The sequence below is a fragment of the Gopherus flavomarginatus genome, chromosome 7 (genome assembly GCF_025201925.1).
Source record: "Gopherus flavomarginatus isolate rGopFla2 chromosome 7, rGopFla2.mat.asm, whole genome shotgun sequence".
NCBI lineage: Eukaryota > Metazoa > Chordata > Testudines > Testudinidae > Gopherus > Gopherus flavomarginatus.
The window spans coordinates 18434020-18459047 of record NC_066623.1 but is presented as its reverse complement, the minus strand read 5'-3'; the positions used below and the strand labels follow the sequence as shown (position 1 = coordinate 18459047).

General features: G+C 43.1%; 1 protein-coding gene across 3 annotated transcripts in view; it reads left to right on the top strand.

The window, feature by feature from the left end:
* PPP2R2B (protein phosphatase 2 regulatory subunit Bbeta) overlaps window positions 1-25028 on the top strand; it is a 254358-nt gene that overhangs the window by 218291 nt on the left and 11039 nt on the right. For all 3 annotated transcript variants that reach the window (XM_050962745.1, XM_050962746.1, XM_050962747.1), the window contains 2 exons: window positions 7989-8166; window positions 16503-16667. In XM_050962745.1, coding sequence (XP_050818702.1) covers window positions 7989-8166; window positions 16503-16667 — 343 coding nt within the window. The remainder of the gene's footprint in view (window positions 1-7988; window positions 8167-16502; window positions 16668-25028) is intronic.

Genomic DNA, 25028 nt, shown 5'->3' with positions numbered 1-25028 from the left:
CTTAAAAGTGGCGCCCAGAACTGGACACAATACTCCAGCTGAGTAAGCAGAAGAATACTACTTATGTCTTGCTTACGCCACTCCTGCTAAAACATCCCAGCATGATGTTTGCTTTTTTTGCAACAGTGTTGACTCATATTTAGCTTGTGGTTCACTGTGACACCCAAATCCCTTTCCACAGTACTCCTTCCTAGGCAGTCATTTCCCATTTTGTATGTGTGCAACTGATTGTTCCTTCCCAAGTGGAGTACTTTGCATTTGTCATTATTGAATTTCATCCTATTTACTTCAGACCATTTCATCTTTATCATTTTGAATCTTAATCCTATCCTCCAAAGCACTTACAACCCCTCCCAGCTTGGTATCATCTGCAAATTTTATAAGTGTACCCTTTATGCCATTATCTAAATGATTGATGAAGATATTGAACAGAACCAGCCCAGAACTGATCCCTGTGGGACCCCACTTGATTCCTGCATGACTGAACCACTGATAACTATTCTCTGGGAATGGTTTTTCAACTAGTTTTGCACCCATCTTATAGAAGCTCTGTCTAGGTTGCATTTCCCTAGTTTGTTTATGAGCAGGTCATGCAAGACAGTATCAAAAGCTTTACTAAAGTCAAGATATACCACGTCTACCGCTCTCCCCTGCCATCCACAAGGCTTGTTACCCTGTCAAAGAAAGCTATCAGGTTGGTTTGACACAATTCTGCTCCTGGCTCTGACACTCATGCAGTGGGTTCCACTTCTGGCTCGGATACTCACTCTCTGTTTGACCTGGCACAAGTCACTTAAACACTCTTTGCCTCTGTTTCCCCATTTGTAAAATGGGAACAGTACAGTACGTCCCAGAGAGATGTTGTGCCTTCTGACAGGCCATTGATTTGAGCTGCTGTTTTGGCCTCTTTAGAAGAGTGGATTCACCACTGGATTACCTCCTCATGGTTTGCATGCTGTATTAGCTCAGTCTTCTCTAGTTTCCTCTGCTGACACTCACTCCAGCCCTGTGGTTCTCTACCTCTTTTCACAACGCAGCCCTCCAGCCAGGTCACGTTTAAATCCATCCCTTATAGGGTCACAGAGTTGTTTTAACCAGGCCAACAAAAATACAAGAACTGAATCTTCAGCCCCAGTCAGGCTAACCTGACCAATCCCTCTCGCTCACAGGTCATCCTCCACTGTAATGTGTTGTCTTCACACCTGTCCTCAGGCTCCTGTGCTTCACTCCATCCCACAGTCTGAGGCTGACACAGTTCTTTACCTTCCCAGGGTTTCAGGCAGGCTGTCATCACTTACCACCCCACAGGTCTCCTCTCCACTGAGCTGCTTTCTCCTCTTTTGGAGTCCATCCCCTTCACCTGGCCACACCCTTCCCAGGTATAGTCAGTGGGGTTACTGGCTCTTTCAGGGTCCCAGAACTCTTTGTGCCAGTGCGGAGTTCACGCCCTTATTCATTTTAATCCCAAAATTCCCTGTGTTCCACATAATTTGGATATCTGCTCATTTTTATCGTTAAGATAAAGAATTCTGATATGGAAGTTACAGAAAGAGAGATGTTTACCTCGGAAAAAGAAATCCTGCAGCATTATAAGTTTCTTCCATGGATAAAAGTTTGGTGCCTCTCCTTCTCGGCCTTTGTCACAGTATTGTCAACCACACCTGTTCTCCGATCATGTGATTGACGTAAGAATTCTGAGATATTTCATGCCAGCATATAGGCATTTTGGTTTTTGAACTTTCATGTATTCATGTGGCTCCTGAAACTGGAGATTTAAGATGATGATTACCAATAATTGACTCAAAATTTGGCAACACTGCAGGGGAGGAGGGTGAAGTTACTCATGGAAGCGATTCCAATCGACCTATGTCCACCCTCACAAAATATAAGAAAAACGATGCCTTTCTCCAAGACTGGAGTAGAACGTGCACATCATTATACCACCTACGCAAAACAGGAGAAACCCGATGAGAACAAAGGAAGGAACTAACAAAACAATGACAATTACGCTGATTGGATTAATGCCGCTGTGATCTTTTTGATAGTAGACTGAATCTGGAAGAAAGAAATGCAATTCTGATGTGTGAGAAGGGGCCAAGGCAGGCTGTCTCCCTTGCGTTTTGAACCACATCCGCCACTGAACCATGGAGAAAACGAATTTTACAGCTCAAGAGAGGATTAGTGCTTCATTAACTCAGGAAAGGAGAAGCCTTCTCTAGACAAGGAGAGAGAGAGATTGAATGTGGTGCGGGTATCAAATGAGTCTTATCAGCTCCATGTGCGGGGGGGGGGGGTCCTTTCTTTAAAATCCAAAAGGAAAATTAAGACATATTTTTTTAAAATGAAAAAGGACTGGCATTCTCCCTTCTAAAAACAGAAAGTAATTTAATTTGTTACTGGTTTATTTTATGTGACAGCCTTTGTATGTACTTGATTCGGTCTGTTACACTGAATTACCCTTTAATAATAGGTATATATAATACCGGATATTGCTCTCCAAGTTAGTTCAGTAATTGAATAAGGAATGCATTTAGGAGTTTTCTGTATTGTTCAAGATTGTCATGACAATACTAGTAGGAGTTGGACTCTGCTTAAACCACCTAGCAGGAAGGCTGTATGCTTAAAAAAACAAGTTTTAATTGCTGCCAAGTGACCTGTCATTTTATTAGCGAGTTTCATTTAACACTTGCTAAGTGCTGCAATTCTGAGCAAATTCATTGCCTCATGCATTAGTTTCTGGTAACTGATGCTCTTTCTCAATGTTTGATTCAGCGTAGCAGACCTTTGTAGAATGCAGAGTAGTTTGCAGTGTTGTTAAGTTAGACCATCATTTCTCTCCAGTTGTTGTATGTTAAGCAGAGTTGTAATGAGGAGGTCTGTTAGACTGTAGAGTAGTCTCCCAAGGGGACTGTTGGAAGCCGTATTGCTTGAGACCTTTAAAATCTTGACAAGACAGCGTATTAGAAAATATATAGCTGAGAACAAACCTGCATCAGCCCTGGGGTGGGCTAGACAGAAGATCTTTTCCATCTGTGATTCTTTGGTTAGTGGTTTGCTATTATTTTTTCTAGGACTCCTCAAATCAAATGACTTTGATTCTGCACCTGCTTCCTCGCTAAAACAAACAGCCCACTTCCACTTTTGAAAAACCAAAGAATCCTTTTTCTTTGCTTTATGCCCTTTATCATCAGTGGAGATAAAGGCTTTATTGTCAATGAAATATTTGAACACAAATGATGAAGGAAAGAGAAAATTCACCATTTCATTGTGCAAAACGTCTTCAGCGGCAAGTCTAGCTAGGGGTTGCAGTGCTGACATCCCAAGCGTTCTAACTGAGAAGAAAGATAGGACAGTTTGCTGGTGATACATGCACACGTTTCTTTTCTTTGTCAGTAGTGCAAAATATCTAAATGTGCATAAGCTATAGTGAATGTTTGTGTTTCTCTTCTGAGGAGGCTCTCTCTCTCGTTGCCTTCTAAGTACTACCATTTAGAGCACTGATGTCAAACCAGTGGCCCTTAAGGACAGTGTATTAAGAAGAAAATGTGGATTTGATTCTAAATTGAAAGTACATTCCCACAGCCATGCCCTATGTGATATTTTTAGCTTAAGTACTTGAAGCAGCTCTGTTGCTATGAAGAAGCAGTATGGCCATCACCTCCCACTGCTGCTTCTGGTACCCCAAGAACACCACTTCCTTTGCTTGCGTGCTGCATTGCAGAGGAGGGAGGAGAGCGTAGATCTGTTAGCTCCATTCTCTGGTTGTGGGAACCCCAAGGAGAGCAGACTAGCACTTCAGCTGTGTCTGCACCTAAAGGAGCAGTATGCAAAGGATGGCTCCCTTCCCCAATGTATTAACATAGAGTAGCCCAGGAGAGGATAAAAAGAGGTTGAAACCAACAACCAGTTACAATTCCCTGATTCTCTGCATCATCCCAGGGTAGAATAGTCTGGGGGCCATTATAACTTGTGCCAGCTGGCAACAGTCTCATATGACCCATATTCCATTTGGGGATAGCAGGAGTGCAATAAATTCCAGCCACTGCCCTCCCACAGTTGACATACTACCTATGCCAGTAGCTGTGGGGAGGGAAGCTATGCAGCCTCATTGTCCACTGGGAACTCCTCTATGCCAGCTAAAGCCCTGGCTCAGTGAGCCCAAAAACTATGGGTGAGATTTTCAATGGCAGATGCAACTAAGCACCCTGAAATAAGCATGTGAACCATCTTTGCCTCCAGAAACTAGACATGGCCAGGGAGACAGTGTTTGGATTCAGCTCCAGATTAGGACTAGGTTGGTAAGTAGATTTGAGATTAATATGGCTACACTTGAAATTTCAAAGCGCTGCCGCGACAGCGCTTTGAAGTGTGAGTGTAGTCGGAGCGCCAGCGCTGGGAGAGAGGTCTCCCAGCGCTGCATGTAAACCATATCCCTTATGGGTGTAGCTTGCAGCGCTGGGAGCCGCGCTCCCAGCGCTGCGGCACAGATTACACTGAGGCTTTGCAGTGCTGTATCTTGCAGCGCTCGGGGGTGTTTTTTCACACCCCTGAGCGCGAAAGTTGCAGCGCTGTAAAGTGCCAGTGTAGCCATGGGTTAGGTTTGGTTTCAGATCATTCAGCTCACGAAGGTTGCCAGCTGGTCTCTATCAATGTTCTGAATGGGGTTTAGCTCTTTCTGCAAATCAAAACCTTATGGGTGGGCTCGAGTTCAGGGAGCCAAATCTGAACTGATCCTACACCAGATTTGGAAGAGGATCAGATTCAAGGTTCCAGTACCTCAAGCAGAAGCCTACAATTGCACCTACAAGCCAAGTAACTGTGTGTTCGAATTGCATGTGCATGGGCAGTTACACCTTTGCATGTTCAGATGCAGATTCTTGCAGTTGTAACAGCTGAAAAAACTGCCTTCATCCTGTCTGTCAGATCTTGTATCCCTTACACCAGATATCGGCAACCTTTCAGAAGTAGTGTGCCGAGTCTTCATTTATTCACTTTAATTTAAGGTTTCGCGTGCCAGTAATACATTTTAACTTTTTAGAAGGTCTTTCTATAAGTCTATAATATATAACTAAACTATTGTTCTGTGTAGAGTAAATAAGGTTTTTAAAATGTTTAAGAAGTTTCATTTAAAATTAAATTAAAATGAAGAGCCCCTTGGACCGGTAGCCAGGACCCGGGCAGTGTGAGTGCCACTGAAAATCAGTTCAAATACCACCTTTGGCACACGTGCCATAGGTTGCCTACCCCGTCCTTACACAAAATGTAATAGTCACTACGGTACACCAAGACCTTGACAACAGCCTGCTGAAGGTCTATCCTGCATAGTTAGGTCGACATGAGGCAGCGTACGTTGACCTAATTATGTCAGTGTCTACACTACAACCTTGCTCCCGATGACGTATCTCCATCTCCACGAGAGGCATAGGGCTTATGTTGGTGTAGTTAGGGTGATGCAGTGTCTGTGTAGACACTGTTACTTACATCAGTTGTTAGCACTCGTGTCAATTTCACCACTCCAGCAGAGATGTGAAATTGACAAGAAAGCCAGGCAGCTAGAGCCCAGCTGCCCCCGGTGCCCCTGGAGAGCTGTGCAGCTGGACTCCTGGCTGGGAGCCAGGGCAGCTAGACCCCACTCCCAACTGGGAGCCAGGGCAAGGGGCCCAGGCTGCTTTCCCCCCCACTCCCAGCAGGAAACAGGGAGGTGAGAAGCCCAGAGTGGGTCTCCCTCCCCCCTGCTCCCACAGGGGAATGGGGAGCTGAGGGGTGGGAAGCAGCTTCCCAGGAGCCTGTGAGGGAGCCAGGCTCCCAGCAGGGAGCTACCAATGGAGCTGAGAGAACAGGCTCTCAATTCCCCACACTGCCCCTTTTAGATCAGTGGAAGCGCTCCTGGTGAGGACACGCATCACCAACCCAAGGAGGGTAGTGTGGACATGCACCACCACAGTAAGTACTGCAGTGGCTGTAATATAGGTTGACTTAAGTTTTTAGTGTAGACATACCCTGAGTAAAAACTGAATATGGCTCTGTACTAGAAAACAGAGAGGTTTATTGGCTGCAGATACTGTTAACTTCACTCTCAGGGTGCAAGAAAACTGATTTCTTTTAAAAAAGCTGCCATATAAAATAGACCTATACCTACCAATGCTAGCATTGCAGTGATTACTGCAGGCTTGGGGATAGGAACCTGTATGTGGCTTGAGCGGGTGGCATGACAGTCAAGACGTGGCCGTACTGCATATCAGTGTTGTTTTGAGTGAAATCTTATGCCAAAGCCTTTTATTTATTTATTTACTTTTGTTTCCAGAGACGTCTGGTGTAACAGTTGAACGCTGTCCCTTTGCAAACCATCATGTTTCTGACAGTCTGAATGACAGCCTGCTTCCTGCAGTCTTTGGGCAACATGCTCGACTATGTCCCCAGATGGCTGAGCAAAGTCCTTCAACAGCAAATGATGCATCATTGAATATGTCAGGCTGAATTAGAAAGCAGGCTCATCACATTAAGCTCAGGCTCTGAGCTGGCAGTTCCTATGTTCTTGTGTCACTTGATCCTGGCTGTCATACCCCTATCCTCACCTCAGCAGCCATGGGAAATCTCTTTGGGCAGCGTACAGATAATGCACACAGTAATGAAGTAGCTTGAGGGAATGGGTTATTGGCAAAAGGAAGCATAGACTGACACCTTTCTATTGTATTAAGTTGCCTTAAGAGTGTTATATCTAAATATATTAATTATATATTTTTGGCTGTATCTATTCATCCATTGATGGCTTACGTGGGTTATGGTTAATAAACATACAAGGAAAAGTAGATCAGTTAGTTTTTTCCCCATCTGCTCCAATGTTCTTCCTATTTTCCTCTCTCTTCCCATCTCCTAATTCCATTATTTTACCATAGAGTGGGGAGAGGGGCAGGAATGTATGCTGACATGGGTTTCCTTTAGTGTGTATATATATTAAAAACAAAGAATGAAGGAATTGCTGATTGAAGGAAGGGAAAGTTTAGTCAACCAATAACAAAAATATCTCCAGTGATTTTCTTTATTTTTTGCCTTTCTATGTATTTGCATTTTGCAATAAGAATAAGAGCTTGGCTTTAGCAGCAATCTAGCAGTAGTTTGGAAGAAAATGTTAATATTTGAAGCTCTGAGCCTGCAAACACGTCTGTACAGATGGGCCCCTGTGCCAGCACTGAACTGCAGGGCAGGAGTCCATCCATGTGGATTTGATAGCAGGATTGGGGCCTTAATGTGCTGTTCCAAGTACTGCACTTAGATACAATTTTTTTAAAAGAAGAAACAACATAGCAGTTATGCTAGACCATTGGTGTTCAAAACATTTATTAATCATCACAATGACCCTGTTAATTAGTAAGTGTTCATATCTCAATTTTTCAAATGGGGAAACTGAGGCAGAAAGGTTAAATAACTTGACTAAGGCCGAAGAGGGAATCATTGCCAGAGTGGGGATCAGAATTCAAGGGTACGTGACTTTCAGTGCTGTGCCCAAACCTAACAATACCTTGCCTCCAAATATAAGGGATTTCTACATCTGATTTTCCTACGGTTCAGTCTTTCTATTGCATATATTAATATATAAAATTGTGAGAGACGGGGGCTTAAATGAATTTGTGTTCGGAAAAGGGCAGGATTAAATCCCTGGGGACTAAAGATAACACAAGAGTGCCAGTTAGTGCCTGTTGAATTGGTGGTTTATGTGATGCACACAATTGTCCACTACGAACTGGACTGAGACCACCAAACAACCATCAGATGGGAACTATCATACAGCTCTGATCTAGACCAGATTCATTTCTAGAAGAAAAAACCAGCCTAGAGGCAAATACTAATTCATGTCACTGAACAATCCGGTCTCCCCATAAATGTACGGTGCCCTGGATTAACTCAGCTGTAGGTTGCAATGACATTGCTTTTAATTCTGAAACTATTTTGTTCCCCTAACGCCTTGTTTTTGTTCCTTCTATTGCCAGGTCCCTGTACTAAGGCCCATGGATCTAATGGTGGAGGCCACTCCCCGAAGAGTATTTGCCAATGCGCACACATATCACATCAACTCCATATCCGTAAACAGTGACTATGAAACCTACATGTCAGCTGACGACCTGAGGATAAACTTATGGAACTTTGAAATAATCAATCAAAGTTTTAGTATCCTTTGATTCATAAATCCAGCTGGAGTTATTGTCCAATCAGGAAAGGTTCTTGTAGAACCCAGACTTTAGAAGAATGAGCTCATCTGAACCTTGAGTTTACATCTTTTGGAGGATTTCTTTTTCGTTGTCTACAAATCCTTCTTATATTTGAATTAGGGTTTCTCTTATTTAACTATTAGACAAATATCTTGTTGTTTGTGCATGATTGTGTATACACAGTCAATCAGATGCTGACGTCCTTATGCAGGTTTTATTCATTCCTTATTCAGGCAAAATTTCCAATGAAGCCCATGGAAACTTTGCTAAGGAAGGACTGAATAAGAACTGAGGGAGGTCTTCAGGATTTAGCCCATTCTGATTTGCTTTACAACAGGATGTTAATAATAATAATTTTAATTCTGTTTTTATTACTACAGATTGCCCCATTCAGTTACCCTATGTTAGTAGGTTTTTTTCATACACAGATTAAAGTGTAAAGTAGGAACACAACAAACTGTTCATGAACAGCTAAATGGAATACACGTATCTTGCAATATATCATGAATGTTGCTAGACTTGTATTCTGAGACTCCTCCAAGGAGAGAGAATTCCAAAGGCAGCCTTGTTCCTTGCTTCTGTGGAAATTCTATCCGCATGTAAACTGAGTGAGGACCTCCAGGCTTGGCCCTATACAGACAAACCATAGATGCACATATTGTATTTCACACTAGCGTAGGGTCAGACTGGTTCTCTGGCTTAGATGTGACATGAAAGCAGCTGCTGCTGTTTTTCTGATGTGAGTTTAGTACTGGTGAAAAGGGTGAGCCTATTTGACCTCTGTAAGGGACCTGAAAGCACAATGGCATTTCCCTCATGGGGAGAGGGAAGGGGCCACAAAGATACAGAAGACAGTTAAGGGGGAGAAAGTAAACAAAGAGGTAAGGCCAGGAGTGGAGACAAAAATGCTGAACACTGAGCAGAGAGCCCCAGAGTAAAAAGGGGTGGCCTATCTGAAAACTATCTGATATGTCGGGGGGAGGAGAGAGGGGAGCTCACCAAAGCAATGGAAGGCCCTCCTCTCAGGTGAGGTAAGAGCCACAACCCAAGTGTCATCAGATCACAAGGGAAAACAAATGAAAAGCAGGGATGGGGGTCTAGGTCACAGGGTCAAAGCAAAGCATCCAGAGAGAGACATCAAGCAGAGAACCCTGGACAATGCCCACTGCTCAGGGAGGGTTGACAGCTTTGTCTACCGGCAAGAAAGCAGTAGTGCCAGCTTCTCTCACTCAGTGGCCTGTGCTAGTATGCATCAGTTCTAGTGGTAAGAGATGATAATACAGCTTCTTTATTGATACACCCATCTGGTCCCGCATGTGTGGGTGGGTGCAGAGTTTACTCAAGCCAGGTCTACACTACAAACTTACATTGGGTATAATTATATTGCTCCTAGGTGTGAAAAATGCACACCCCTGAATGAAATAGTAATATTGATCTAACAGCTGGTGTAGACAGTGCTGTGGTGATGGGAGGGCTTCTTTCGTCAACTTAGCCACTGCCTCTTGCAGAGGTGGATTAACTAGGCTGACGGGAGCAGTTTTTCCGTGGGTGTAGTGCCATCTTCAGTGAAGTGCTGCAGCTGTGCTGCTGCAGCTTTTTAAGTGTTAGCCCTGCCCTAAGTGTTGGGAGGCCATTACTGGTCTTCAGTGTCAGCAAAGTGCTCTGAGATCCTCAGATAAAAGGTGCTACCTAAATTCCAGCTATTATTGGTGCTGTGTTATGGTTACAGTTCGTGTGTGTCAGTCTGGACAGTGTGTAAATGTAAGTGCTAAGACCTCCTTTTTCTTGTTATTTCTGTTCTTGCTGTGGATGCAAAGTGTTACCATAGCAGCTGGCACTGAGAAGGTCTCAATCTCTTTTTTTTTTTTTTTTTTGACCACTACGATGTTTTGTCTGATTCCAAGAGCCATAAGATTGAACACAGCTCAGCTGGGCATCATTACAAGCTGCTGTTTTCCAGTTTGGGTGACGTGTTGAATTTTGCCTGCGGAGTGTATGTAAGTGGGGGAGGGGAATTTTCTTAGGTGATTTAGAAGACAGATGCCTTGGGGGAAATAAGGAGAGGAAATATTAATAGTGTAGTTTGCATTATAAACTGTAGTGTGTGACAGGTTGCCAGTTGCAGACATACAAATGAGACCGTGCCAGTCACCCCTATAACAGCCACATCAGAAATAATAACAACAGGGATGATGTTAATCACTCATACTTGTATAGTGCTTTCCACTGAGAAATCCCCAAAGCACACAGCAAACTTTACCAGCTGAGGATCATTTTGGCAATCACTGAAATTCAGCCACTCGGGGGTGGAAAGTGCTTGTGTTTGAACTACATGCGGCAACTGTATATTATGGTTTAGAACCGAAAGTGCCAAGTGCCATATTGAGACAAAGCTACAGAGAATTCAGATGGACAGAATGTAGTTGTCCCAGTCAAATTTAGTCAAGATACCAGGGCTGATAGTCTACTGTTCCTAAAGTGCCAGGTGAATTTTAATTGACACAACTCGCCAGGAACTGAGTGGTATATCTCATTCCAACAAGGTATCCCCAGCAGCAAATTGCTCCTTAGCACCATGCTGGTGTATTGGTACAGTCCTGACCAAGAGAAAAGAGTGCCCCTTGATGTATCACCGCTAATAATTCTCGTAGCCATCCGAGTTCTCCTTGGCATTCTGCTTAGCTTAATAAGTCTGGCCGGGTCACAGTCTATAGGGTTATGGCTCCATCATAGAAGCAGCAGTTCAGACCAGTAAGGGGAAGGTTAGTCCTTTGGATAATGGACTCTTGTCATATCCAGAGATCATTGGTTCTGTTCACAGCTGTGAAGAGCCAAAGAAATTTGGATAATGCAGGTGGCTGTTTGGTTGGCAATGTGGATGCCTTGCTCTCTTCTCTACCATTATCCCATTTTTCTTGTTGCAGTTGATCTGTTCATTCTCAACTACCCACATGTCTCTGATCCATTCAGAAAAAGTTCCCTGGGAAATTTGCAGGCAGGACTTCAGCACAGAACAAGAAGTCTCCTGCTAAATTCCCATGCATTCTGCCAGGGGGATTGCATTCACTGATCTGTACTCAGCTGGCATTTCATAAGTGAAGCAGTCCTTCTGAGATGTCACTGAGTCATTAGTACAGCATGGCAGCATGTGACACATCCCATCCCATCCCCTGAAAGCGGTTTCCTAGAATTCTTCCTGATCACAGTGCTTTGGATGTCACACATCCTTATTTCTGAAGTCAGCTCCAGGGGCAGCTGGAGCTGACACTCTTAAAAGGGTGGAGAAGAGCAGTTACAATGATTCTTCCTTTAGGAAACAAGTAGAAAATTTTGCAGTTGGGTTTTTTCATTTTATTGTTTGGTTTTGGTGTTGGGCATATCCCACTCAGATATATGAGCATGCCTGAGGTTTTCCCTTCCCATTCTTGAATCCCAATTGAAAGCTGGTAAGACAGTCTTAAGGATCCCACATTTATTCATTCCACAGTGGGTTTTTTTCCTGGTGAACGCTCCGTCCTCTAGTTTTATATGGTCTTCAGCGCACAGATCTGTGATAAGTTTCAAAAGATATCTTTGAAGGGTACTTGTAGTCATAATAGTGGCTCTAAAAATGATGCTGTTGGCTCTGTATATCCCGGGCATGCCTGATACTTGAGCTCTGGAAAATGAGTAGAGTTTTCCTTGAATAGCCTTCCTCCTTGGGCCGTTAGGGTAGGCAGGTGGGTTCTTTCATGGCTTCACAGGCCATTGAGCAAAGCTCCGCTGGACACCTAACAAGTGATACTCATGGCCACCTCTCCAAGCCCAAAGCACATCATCTACAAGGCCTCCTTGAGAGGCACTGGCCAAAGCAAAAGACTCCTCAGAAATTCAGGTCTCCCACACTGAGGATAGCCTGCTTAGCTGTGGTCATCCACTCTGAGGAAGAAATGGAGATAAAGCTGTTGCCTGTGGAACAAGACTTCTGTCACCATCTGGGAAAACTATGTGGAGGTTTCACAAGATTGCATAAAGATTCCCACTATGCAGAAGAACTAGTGTGGTGGGAGTAATCTTACAGGTTACAGCAAGGAGTCGTGGTGAGATGAGACAAACCAGCAGCGCTTTAGGACTGGGTGAATAAAGATTTTGGGGTTTTAATCCTAAAGAAAGGAAAAGATGATAATTTAGTAAATTGTAGGGTTGGTTGGGAAATTATTATTTCCCCCTGTGTAAAATCTCAATAAAATCAAAGTTTTCACTGGAAAACAAAACATTTCCAGATTTCAGTTCTACCTCCCTCGCCACCCAAATGTCAGTGAAAACAGATTTTTCACAAGTTTCCATTTAATCAAATAGTCATCATTGTGAGAAAATAATGTCAATGGGTGACTAATAGATTATGGAGGGCTATTGATGTCTCCTTGTTACCTCAGTTTGCAATCATGCGTTACTGTCGTGGAGTCTGCACAGTCTTGGAACTGGCTTTTAAAGTGCTTTTATTTTTATCTTTTACATAACTCATGAGGTTGGCTTTTTACTTGTCTAAAGTTAGCCCCCTAGAGCAGTGGTTCTCAACTTTCCTGGGATCAGGACCCATTTATAAACTAAAGCTACCCCCAGACCCAATGCCAGGTTGGAACGCCCTGAGCAAGGAGCTCAACCCAACCAGACCTCCATCCCCAAACTCTGTGGTGCATTCTGGCAACCCAGTACTTGGTTTTCCATTTGATCTGGAGCAATCTGAGCTCTTTGTTGGGTATGTTAGGCCCCTCATTACATTACACTACTCCGCAAAGTTTAGTTTGCCAGCAGATTTCCAGGGCCAAACTCTTCTCTCAGTTACTGACACAACCCCATTGACTTCAGTTGGGCCCTCAGCATTTTAAAATAGTTTTTAACACTGCTGGCCTCTCAGTAACAATTGTTTTTGGAGCTGCTCCAACAACTGCCAGTCTCAAAACTCAGTCGCTGTATATTCTTAAAAAACCAGAGAAATTGTTTAGTTTAAAAAAGCAGACTTAGAGATGCACCATGTCCCGTTCCACGAAGTACAGTGCAGTTTAATAAGGTCTAAAAATCCCTGGAGATAACAGCATGCACAGGATTAATATGCTAGCTTTTCACCACTAGAGACCTAAGCTCAAATCCTACTTAAGTCATATGTGAAAATGAGTTGGGGGGGGGGTCTCATTCCAGTTCTGATTTTGTGCACATCACAAAGCCATTGTGCAATTTGACATGATTCGAAGGCACTGCTTAGTAGGGACCAGGGCAGTAATAGCAAGGGTTGGAGATCGGAATTGAAAGACATTGGCAAAGCTGTGAGAGGGTTCAGAAATATGATAATACCATGTGTTTCTATAAAAGCAGCAAAGAGTCCTGTGGCACCTTATAGACTAACTAGAATGTTAATCTATAAGGTGCCACAGGACTCTTAGTCTGGATCTGGAAAAGCAGCAAACACGGCTACCCCTCTGACACATGTTTCTATATCACTTTTCATCTTGGACCATCGTGGTGCTTCACAAACGTTACGAAATCTAACCTCACGGCCGTCAGGGAGGACGCTAAGTATCCCTTTGTGCAATCCAGGGCATAGGGCACTGGCTGACGTTATAATTCCAGTTCTGCCACTGAACTGCAGCGTGACCGTGTGCAAGTCAGTTTGCCTCTCTCTGTCTCAGCTGCCCCATCTGTACAGTGGAAGTACTAATATTTGCCTTCATATAAAGCACTTTGTACGTGAAAAGTAGTGGGCAAAGAGCAAAGTATTCTGATTTCACAGACACGGAGACTGAGACATGGAGAGAGAAGGTGACGTCCCCATTCTATTGAAATGCAAATAATAGTAACACAGGAAATCTGTAGCTGAGCTGAGATTTCTCTTGATTCCTAGTTTGTACTTTAACCTCATGACCATCCTTCATTCCAAAAGAGTCTAACAGCAGAAGTATTACAGATTAGTACTGAAGTGCGCTGGCAGAGCTGAGGATGGATGGCAGAGTACCTGACTGATTTATAGCCAGTGCTATTGGCCCTTCCTGTCTCTGAGCACAACATTCACCCATTTTCCCCCCCCCCCCGAAAAATGTCATCTCTCTAAACCCTCCCACTCACCATGCCGCACTGAGGAAAGGACTTTTCTTGCAGCAGGTTTTGAAGTAATCCCCACAGGCCTGTGAAGTTCACATCTGATTTTATTTTTTTTCCTCTTCTCTCTCTCTCTGGAAATTTGCTTTTTACAGCAGGACCTTAATGTGCTTGCCATGGGGTGATAAAAGTAATGGTGCAATCCCCCTCTCCCCCTGCACAGTCAGTAAATTGTCCCATGCTGGGTATTTTGATTGGACTGTGAAATCTAAAGCCGCTTGCCACCAGTGACCACTAAGTCAGTGTCAGGGCCGGATTGATAGAGACAATCATCAAAGGCTCATCTGTACCACTAGGAGGCTCTTTGTGATTGACATGGTTCCTTTCTGACTCCCTCCATCTGGTGTGTCTGACTACAGATATTTCAAGCTCAACTTGAATGTCAGGATGATTTAATTTTAGTCTAGGACTTTACTAAGTCTAAACTTGCAGAACTTTCTTGAGATGAAAAATCTTCCTGTTACAGCAATCGTTTTCTGTTAGTCATGTTTTATTTTTCTTGCATTGTTACATCACATGGGGTTATTTTCTTTTTCCAGCAACTGTAATAAGAGCTGTTTATTCTGCCCCATGACAAATTTGCCAGAGTTGAATCTTGCGGTTTTTTTGAACAGAGGGGGCAATACAGTGTGTGTTACAAGCAGCTACAGCCTCTAGGTAAATAGATAATGTAACACAAGATGGGATTTGTCTTTAGTGCATTAGTTTCTTTCAGTCTGTGTGTTCATTGATCTCATTTGAATGATGAAACATGAAGAACAATGTCAGTCAAAGCCAGATTCACGCTAAAGACAGTTAATGTAGGCTGAGATTTTTAAAGGAGTCTAAGGGAGTGAGATGCCTAACTTGCATTGAATGGGATTTGGGCATCTAACTCCTTTAGGCCATTTTGAAAATCCAGACGTAGTTCTTGATCTGTTTTATTTCCAGTAACAGCGTGTGTCTCTTGAGAACAGTGCTTTTGGAAGCAGTATCTCACTGCATTCTGAATGTGTGTAAGAGGAGTGGGAATGTATATACTGGTATTCTTGATCTCTTATTGTTACGTAATTTATATGCATCATCAAGGGTACCTAGTGCTAAAATGTTTTGGGTAGATATTGTCCGGGCCCTAAACAGCTTAAATTCTAAGGCCATGAGCAGGTACAGTATGTGGTACAATACAGCACAGAACAAACATATGCTAAAAGAAAATGTTTGCCAAGTGGTAAAGAAATAAGAAAGTAACTGTAGTGATCAAAGCAACCAAGATACTACTTGCCTGGTTGAATCTGCCTAGGGAGAGGGAGTATGTTTTACTGGTTAGATCAATACTGTAGACTAGTGACTCTCAACCTTTTCAGATTACTGTCTCCCTTTCAGGACTCTGATTTGTCTTGAGTTCACCTCAAATTTCACCTCACTTAAAAACTACTTGCTTACAAAATCAGACATAAAAATACAAAAGTGTCACCTTGTTTTCTCATTTTTACCATATAATTATAAAGTAAATCAATTGGAATGAAAATATTGTACTTACATTTCAGCGTATAGTATATAGAGCAGTATAAACAAGTCATTGTATGAAATTGTAGTTTGTCCCGACTCCACTAGTGCTTTTTATGTAGCCTGTTGTAAAAAGGCAAATATCTAGATGAGTTGATGTACCCTCTGGAAAACCTCTGTGTATCCCCAGGGATACGGTACCCCTGGTTGAAACCACTGCTGTAGACAGATTACTGTAGACCTGGCACTCATGGTGAGGCCTGATGCAAGTCACTTTGCTTCTCTAAGCCTCAGTTTTCCCATCTGTAAAATGGATAATGATGCCATTGATATCTTCGGATGATGACGTGTGTATTAGCATAGCGCCCAAGTGCTGCTTGTTTACATATGATCTAACATGGAGCCACAGCCATTCAGAAATACAGAGAAAGAGAACAGAAAATCCATTCTAGTGCTAGAATACATGGCTTTGCTGAGAGTTCCTTGTGCAAAACTTTATCACTCAGGATTAAAACAGCAAAGATTTGAACACTGTCTTCATACTCGCTGTCAAAAAACAAAGTGCTCCAGTTAAACGATGCATAATAAAGAAAGCCAGAAGTGATTGATAACCACCGGGGCTGCCTGTTGACAGCACTGGCTCCCGCTGTTGTTTTTTCCTTAACTTGCCTGTTTCAGATATCGTAGATATAAAGCCAGCCAACATGGAGGAGCTAACAGAGGTGATCACTGCGGCAGAATTCCATCCACACCATTGCAACACCTTTGTGTACAGTAGCAGCAAAGGGACAATAAGGCTATGTGACATGCGAGCATCTGCCCTTTGTGACCGACACTCCAAATGTGAGTACTTCCAGCACCACACCAAGGTTGTGGCATAGGGGTGTTTGGTGATGGGCAGGGGGGGAGGCGAGAGAGTAAATAAAGGAAGGAGAACTCGGATTATAGGATCTCATTTCTACCAGACCTAGGGCTCAGTAGTGCCAGGTCACTAAATGCCAGCTAAAAAAGCCCCAAAAAACCCAATGAAAGAAATAAAAAATGTGGTTAAATGCGAATGGGACAGTTTTGAATCAGGCTCAGAATTCAGGCTCAGATCCAACCTTCGAATTCCCCAAAGTTCTGGAGAATTGGCATCTAAGGGGTCTGTTTCAGCCTGCTATAAAACTAGGAGCCATTTGAAAATTCAGATTCCGGTCTGGGTGTTGAGAAACAGGCTTCAGGTCAGGTCGCTTCTCACTGTGGTATTTTCCCAACACTGCTTTTCATAGGGTAAAGTGAAGAATGATCATTTCATTGGGTCTTTCTGGCCTTTGTAGAGAAGTGGTGAGGTCATATACTGATCCCTTCCCTCAGTACTGATGTCTTTGTTTTTGTTGTGGTTGATATGAAATGAATGCCCAAACCAGAGGGAACAAAATCCACATCTTTCTCCAGTCCTGCACTGTCTTGCTCCAGCATCATGCATATCTTTGGCAGCTCTGCAAGCAAGAAGGCCCTCTCGCTGAAACCCAGCGCTGCAGACTTTGGGAGTAGTGAGGGGACAGATGGTAGGCCGTGAAAAATTATTTGTGCTGCTTTGACAGTACTGCATCAGATTTATTGCATTGAGGCCCTAGGGTGCAATGTTTATCAATCCCAGATATCTGGGAACATAGAAATTGCTATACTGGTTCAGATGAGAGCTGGACAAAAAAAATTTGGCCAAATCTTTTTCCAGCACAAAACGCAGATTTGGCAACATTGAAACGTTTTGTTAATTGATGACAATTTCACTGAATTTTTCTTTTAGAGAAAAGTACCAAAAAAATAAAGTTTAAAAAAAAAAAACCAATTTGAAATTGCTTCTTATTTATATTTTGTTTTGTTTCTAAAAATTCAGTAGCATTTAAAAGTGGTCAGAATCCAAACAAAACATTTTGATTTTATCAAAACAGAATGTTAGTCCAACCCAAAATGATTTTTTTTAGACTTTTTGAAATGGCCAATTAACCAAAAATCTGTTACTCGTCCTGATCTAGTTCAGACCTCTTGTCCAATGAGGCCAGTATGCTGTCTCAAAAGGTGGTGCAAAACAGCAAGAAAAACAAACCCTGTAATGGACAATTTGGAATAAGTAGATCACATGGGAAATTTGTTCCTCACGCCCTTCTCCCCAAGTTAATGGTTGGTTATGCCCTGGACCATGAGAGTTTATACAAACAAAAGGAAGTATTTCTTCACATAACGCACAGTCAACCTGTGGAATTCTTTGTCAGAGGATGTTTTGAAGGCCAAGACTATAAAGGGTTCAAAAAAGAACTAGATAAATTAATGGAGGATATCTCCATCAATGACGATCAGCCCGGATTGGCAGGAATGGTGTCCCTAGCCTCTGTTTGCCAGAAGCTGGGAATGAACAACAGGGAATGGATCACTTGATGATTTCCTGTTCCATTCATTCCTCTGAAACACCTGGCATTGGCCACTGTCGGAAGACAGGATACTGCTTTAGATGGACCTTTGGTCTGACCCAGTATGGCCATTCTTATTTTCTTATATCCCATCTTCTTCTCAAATCTCAGATTTCAGGGGCCACATTTCACCTCAGCAGAGCTGGTGGAATTATTAATTGCTAATAATGTATCCAGCTAATTGATGCTAGTTCTCTGTTCACTGTTTATTTACAAACAAGTTGTGACTGTGATGTGCAAGAAGTCAGATTAGGTCGCCATAATGATCCCTTCTGGCCTTAAAGTCTATGCAACTGTTAGGAATTTGTTCATTATTAACTATTGTTCAACGAATAGTTTGTGTGAGCGAATACTTTGTTTACAAATGGATCGGTACACACATTGTTATTGTTATTTGTATTGTGGTAGTGTCTTAGGGCAGTGGTTCTCAAGCTTGGGCCGCCATTTGTTCGGCGAAAGCCCCTGGCAGGCCGAGTTGGTTTGTTTACCTGCCGCGTTCGCAGGTTCGGCCGATTGCGGCTCCCACTGGCCGCGGTTCACCGCTCCAGGCCAATGGGGGCTGCTGGAAGGGTGGCCAGCACATCCCTCAGCCTGCGCTGCTTCCTGTGAGAGCTGCGATTGGCTGAACAAGCAGCGGCCCAGTCTTAAGGGACAGGGCCCTACTGCGTGAGGCACTGTACAAACATATAACAAATACAGTCCCTGCCTAAAGGAGTTTACATTTAAGAGAAGAGTTAGCCCAGTAGATTCAGGGTTGGTTATTCATGCTCTATGATTGGTCACCTGACTCCCATGATGTTTTTTTTCTTCTTCCTGGATTGGATGCCCTACAATTTTATTCTCTGCAAACATTTATAATCTGTCGATATTGCTATTGTGCAAACAATTGGAGCTTTTCAAAATGGACAGGGGAGCATTTCTGGTGGAAGGACACTCAAAATATATATCTGGCTAGTATTCAATTCCCACAATTAATTGAGAACTTGCTGACTGGGATGTTTGTGGATATGGAAATATAAGGAGTCATAAACACTACCGAAGCAAATCGGTGTGTTTTATCCACAAGAATTTTTGCAAAAATGTTTTTGCGGTTTTCACACCACTCCAAACATATATTATAGACCCATAATGCTGATATGTTGTGGCATCTCATTTATTAATAAGTTTAGAGAGATTTCAAAGGATGAGCATCCTCTCCCAGTATACTCAAAAGGACTAGACTGGAAGTTGTAAGTGCACATATCTTCTTTCAGTAGATTTAATATGCATTCTATTGCTCAAATCATAATATCTCCCAATATCCTACCCAGTTGCTGGTGATTAGAATTCATCACCTTTTAGAGCCTCTTGGATTTATGTATTAGGCCTTTTGAATTCACATATCCCAAAGGTTATTCTAACATATGTGGGTTAAAGGGTTATTTGAATCTAAAACCAAGTGTTTTGTGGTTTATTGTTGTTGGAAGACAACGTAAAGCAGGTTAATATTGTACTGTAATTCTTAGTGACCTGAGAAGCTCACATGTGCTTCCATTGACTAATAAAACACAACAAAACTGTTATTGGAGACAGGCCGTAAATTGGAATTCAAACCTCTTTGAAAATCTAGATCTGAATCAGCTCTCTGTGTAGATTTGGTTCTGAGGGGGGCCTGTTTTCCAGTTCCATATCTTACAAGAATCTCAGGAGATTTCTAGCATCCAAGATGTGAGATTATTGCAAGAACAAATTGCACAGACTTGGTGCCATTGAGTCCTAACCATAATAAACTAGATCCAGACAGTACTTTCTCAGCATATTTCATGATCTAATCTCCCGGAGGTGATGAGAAATAAAGTGCAAACTAATGCTTTTGATCTTGCTATTGCATGATTATAGCCTCATATCTACAACATATTGTTAGGTTAAAAAAAAAAAGCAGATTGGGAAGAAAACTATTTCTATGTGGAGGGCTTAAGTTTTTGAACAGCGGTTTCCCTAAATTCCATTGTTTCTTTGCACTATCTCACTGTGGGATCAGCTCCCACCTGAGATTAATACAATTAAGAAGCAAACAAAATTCAGTTTCTTGACTTTTCAGCAGCAGAAACCCTCCTTTGTTCATGTCCTTTTAGTTCTCAACACGAATACAAGCCAACTGCAAAAACCAGTTCAAATTGAGCTCTCCCTTGACATTTCATATTGATTTTCCTCTGTCCTTCAGAAACATCGGTCTTCAGTCAATTGGAGCTCAGCAGATGTGAGAGTCGGAATTGAGACAGTTCATCAAAGTTCAAAATGAAAAAGCAACAATGGCTTTTGGAGATGAATTCTCTAAAGGAAATATTTAATAACTGCCCGTGTGTAATCAAAATGCAGACTATATCAATGTACATCCAGTCATATCTATTAACTTTTTGATAAATATTTGGGTGCAACACACTGCCTAGGGTCAGCTTTAACATATGTGTTTCTATTTTTACAGCATACTTGCTCTTTTGTAGTCAAAGCTCTGTTAAGCCACTACCTCTTTCCGTGCAAGGTAGTTTGTAGTTGCCTTTGTGCATGAAGGAGAGAATACTACCTTACATTTATATAAAGCCTGCTATCTGGATGTTTCAGTATTAATTAAGACTCATAATACCACTGTGAGGTAGGTAAGTATGTCAATAAACTAATGTGTAGAGAGGTCAAGTAACTTGCCCAAGGTTACCCAGGAAGTTAGTAGAAATGGAATCCAAGATCCTTGTTCTTCCGATCTAATCACCAATAACATTTCCTTTCAAGGGGACCAGACATGTAACTTGTGCTTCTGGTTACATTTTCTTCCCAGCTGAAAGAAAGCACCTGCCCTACATTAATCAATAATGGATTTTAAGATTTCACAGACCTGCACCAGGAAGATCTGGGTAACGTTAATCTTTTGTTTGAGTTTTATAAGTAAACAAGTTAATAAAGATCTGAGTAAAAGCTTTCACCAAGAGTCTGTGATCATTCACTACATTTCTCATGGGGTCCAAACTAAAACCAGACCTCCAAACATCTATAAAGATTCAGAATTGGGAGTTGGAAATGATCTTTGCAGCTGACCCCATCTCTCCACTAAAATTCCCAGTTCCAAACTCTGCTGAACTTTGGGGAAGTTTGGATGTGTATCTCTATCCTGTTCTGGACTCTACATCTCGGTCCATCTAATGTCAAAGGTTCCATCAGCTGGCATTACATTTGCAGTAGTTCCTACTACCTCTGAGATTTTTGCTTTGTCCTTAGAATTGATGGAGGAGATGCCAGTGAAGATTCATTTGTATTAAAAGCAGAGAAACGCTCAGCATTTAAATAGATTTTTCCCACCCTGTGTTTTGGGAGGACATATGGATGGAGACAGAATACCACCACTCAGTGAAAGAGAAAATAGATTTGTTATGTAACATGGAATTAGCTGAAGAGCGCCCAAGAAATCCTCTCTTTGAGCTCAGCAGCCAGTATCTGCTTCTGCAGCACATAGAAAAACCCCGTGCAAGCTTCCATCTAAGAAGCGCAACTAACTCTGTTCACCCCCAGCCAACTCCATCACTCATTTACCTTTTTTATTCATTACACCTGTTTTCACACTGGAGTCATGTGACTGGGTTTTCAGGAAGACTCTGAGGTTTATTAGTTTCTGAGCTGATACTCCTCCATCAGAATTTGATGCCACTCTGTGAGTCCACCTTTTATACAGAGCTGTACCCTGGCTGAGCAGGTGCAGGGCTGTGGCAAGGATCACACATAGCACCTGGAAGGAGTTTCATGCTCGGTTCTTGAAGGTAGCTGAAGTGCTGTTGTTGCTGCTTAAAGCCAAAAAAGCAGCTTTCCATTCCATGAACTTGCCCTTCTTTTCCCTTTCCACAGGGCTGTCTGAGCCCAACCCAGGTAATGTTGAATAGATAGCAAACTCCATTTCCTTTAAACGTGAATGTAAGTCCGAGTGAAGAAATCCGCATTGCTTGTACTGGGAACAGTTACTGCATATGGTGGAACAGAACTATTTCCCTCTGAGCAGCATATCACTGCAGGTGGCAATTTCATTTGTGATTTGCAATTTGTGATGCATTGTACCTGTAGCCATGTTTGTACAGGACAGGTCAAGGGCCACATCTCTGTGCCGGTAGGTCAGAGGACTAGGGTGCACTTTTCTTACTCCTGCAACTTCATAATCTTGCTGGTCTCCTGAGCTCCCTCATAGAGCCTCTGAAGATGCAAACCACTCCAAAAAGAGTGGGGGAAGGGCAGGCCATAATCCTCCTGCTCCGCCATAGTGCCAGGCAGAGCTGTCGGGGCATCCGGGGGGAGGGACTGCACCTTACTAAATGTAGGCACGAGGACGAATGGGTATAAACTGGATATTAGGAAGTTTAGACTTGAAATTAGACGAAGGTTTCTAACCATTAGGGGAGTGAAGTTCTGGAACAGCCTTCCAAGGGAAATAGTGGGGGCAAAAGACTTTTCTGGCTTTAAGACAAAGCTTGATAAGTATATGGAGGGGATGTTATGATAGGATCGTTAATTTGGGCAATTGATCTTGGATTATCACCAGATAGGTCTGCTCAGTGGTCTGCGGGGAGATGTTGGATGGGATGGGAACTGAGTTACTGCAGAGAATTCCTTCTTGGGTGCTGGCTGGTGAGTCTTGCCCACATGCTCAGGGTTTAGCTGATCGCCATATTTGGGGTCGGGAAGGAATTTTCCTCCAGGGCGGATTGGCAGGGGCCCTGGAGGTTTTTCGCCTTCCCCTGCAGCGTGGGGCACGGGTCGCTTGCTGGTGGATTCTCTGCAGCTTGAGGTCTTCAAACCAATTTTGAGGATTTCAATAACTCGGTCCTGGGTTAGGGGTTGTTATAAAAGTGGATGGGTGGGGTTCTGTGGCCTGCCTTGTGCAGGAGGTCAGACTAGATGATCATATTGGTCCCTTCTGACCTATGAGTCTATGAGGCATGTGCTTGTTGACCATCCCGCGTACTACGGGGAGAGCTCCCCTTTGGATAAAGTGGCCCTGCCCTGCCCTCAGGGCTGTGGCTGAAACTGTACACCTTTCAGTGACCCTACGTTGCAGATGAATTTGGTTCACTTGGTCCTGGTTAACTACATATTGCAATCGTAATTAGCACTGGTGCATTTCTCCCTCCAAGTATGTTACCAAAATTACCTTATTAATCTTCTTTCTCTCTCTCTCTCCTCCTCCTCTCTCTGCCTCATGGGGGGCGGAGGGGAAGGAAAGAGAGAGAAAGAAAGAAGTAAGTGGTGGTATGCCTGTCTTACGGAGCAGGAAAGCAAAAGTAGAAAGGTTAAGTGTCTTGTCCGTGGTCAACTGGGATCAGCGTTCAGGAGTTCCTGCTGTCTAGTTCTGTGGCCAAGACATACCTGGGTCTCGCATGCCTATATCAGGGCTGGACCAGACTGTAAAGTTTATTTTCCAGGATAAAGGAGAATTAGTCCCCTATATATTATGTTAATACTGTCTGTATTATCTTTGTGTTGAATTTTGTGCTTTGACTGAAGTATGACTTTTTGTTTATGAAGAAAGGGGTGGAGCAGAGGGATAATTTGTCCATGAAAACTCTGCTCTGCTGTTACATCTGGTTTTCACTGGGGTCATGTATATTCCCTAGCTTTACAGGTGAGCTGACTGAGATTCAAATTATTTGCCTGAGGCCGAACAGCGAATGGATTATTCATATGAGAACACAAGGCTCTCCTGATTCCAGCTGTTTGCAGCAAGTACTACCAGGTCTCACAGCCTCTATCCTACTCCCTGATTTTCCTCACACTTACATTGGGGCGAGCCAGGAGTAACTCACACAAAGTCAATGGAGTTATAGTGCTGTGAGAGGAAAATAAGATCTCATTGTGTCTCCCTGTGTGTATATACAATGCCTAGCACATTTAGGGTGCTACTACAATGTAAATTATAATTAAGGCTTCGAGTCTGTCACAGATTCTGTGCCACCCCTCACCACCTCCGAGCAGCAGGGATGGTCTCAGGACATGCCCCCTCCCCGCCGCCGCCGCCTTCCTTTTGAGCAGCAGCGATAGTATCAGTCTGCACGCTGCCCCTCTCAGCACCAGCAAAGGCCCTGGGCCGCGTCCTTCCCCCGTCCATGGTGGTCCCAAGCCATGCGCCACTTTCTCCCCTCCCCCCCAACACCAGCAGCAGTCCCAGTCAGCACGCTGCTACCCCCTGCACCAACAGAGTTCCCAGGCCACCTCAGAGCATGAGTGGCACCCCTGGGCTGCCCCCCTCCCCAGTGAGCCCACAGTGCCACCAGAGCCCCCCCTCCAGACCAAGATTTAGTCAGGGGTATATAGTACAAGTCGTGGACTGATTATGGGCTGTGAATTTTTGTTTACTGCCTTGTGACCTGTCCATGACTTTTACTAAAAGTACTCATGGCTAAATCTTAGCCTTAATTGTACATTGTAGCAAGAGCATTAATGGAAGACCTTGCAAGGATGACACCCTGCATGCTATCCTGTGGTTACCTTTAACCATCCCCTTGTGGATAACCTTTGATGTTTCAAACCCTGCTGATTATAGACCTGTGTTTAAACATAATTGCCAATTAAACCCCACTATGCTGTTTAGCAAGGGACACTCTCAAACTGCCCTTTGGAAAGCTCAGTGGGTAATAACTATATTATATGATTTCCCCACTCAAGTAGGATTCAGTTTGATTGCCTCAAAGTCCTTTCCTCTAGCAGATTGCTTAATGCAGCTGGTCATCCTTTCTGCAGT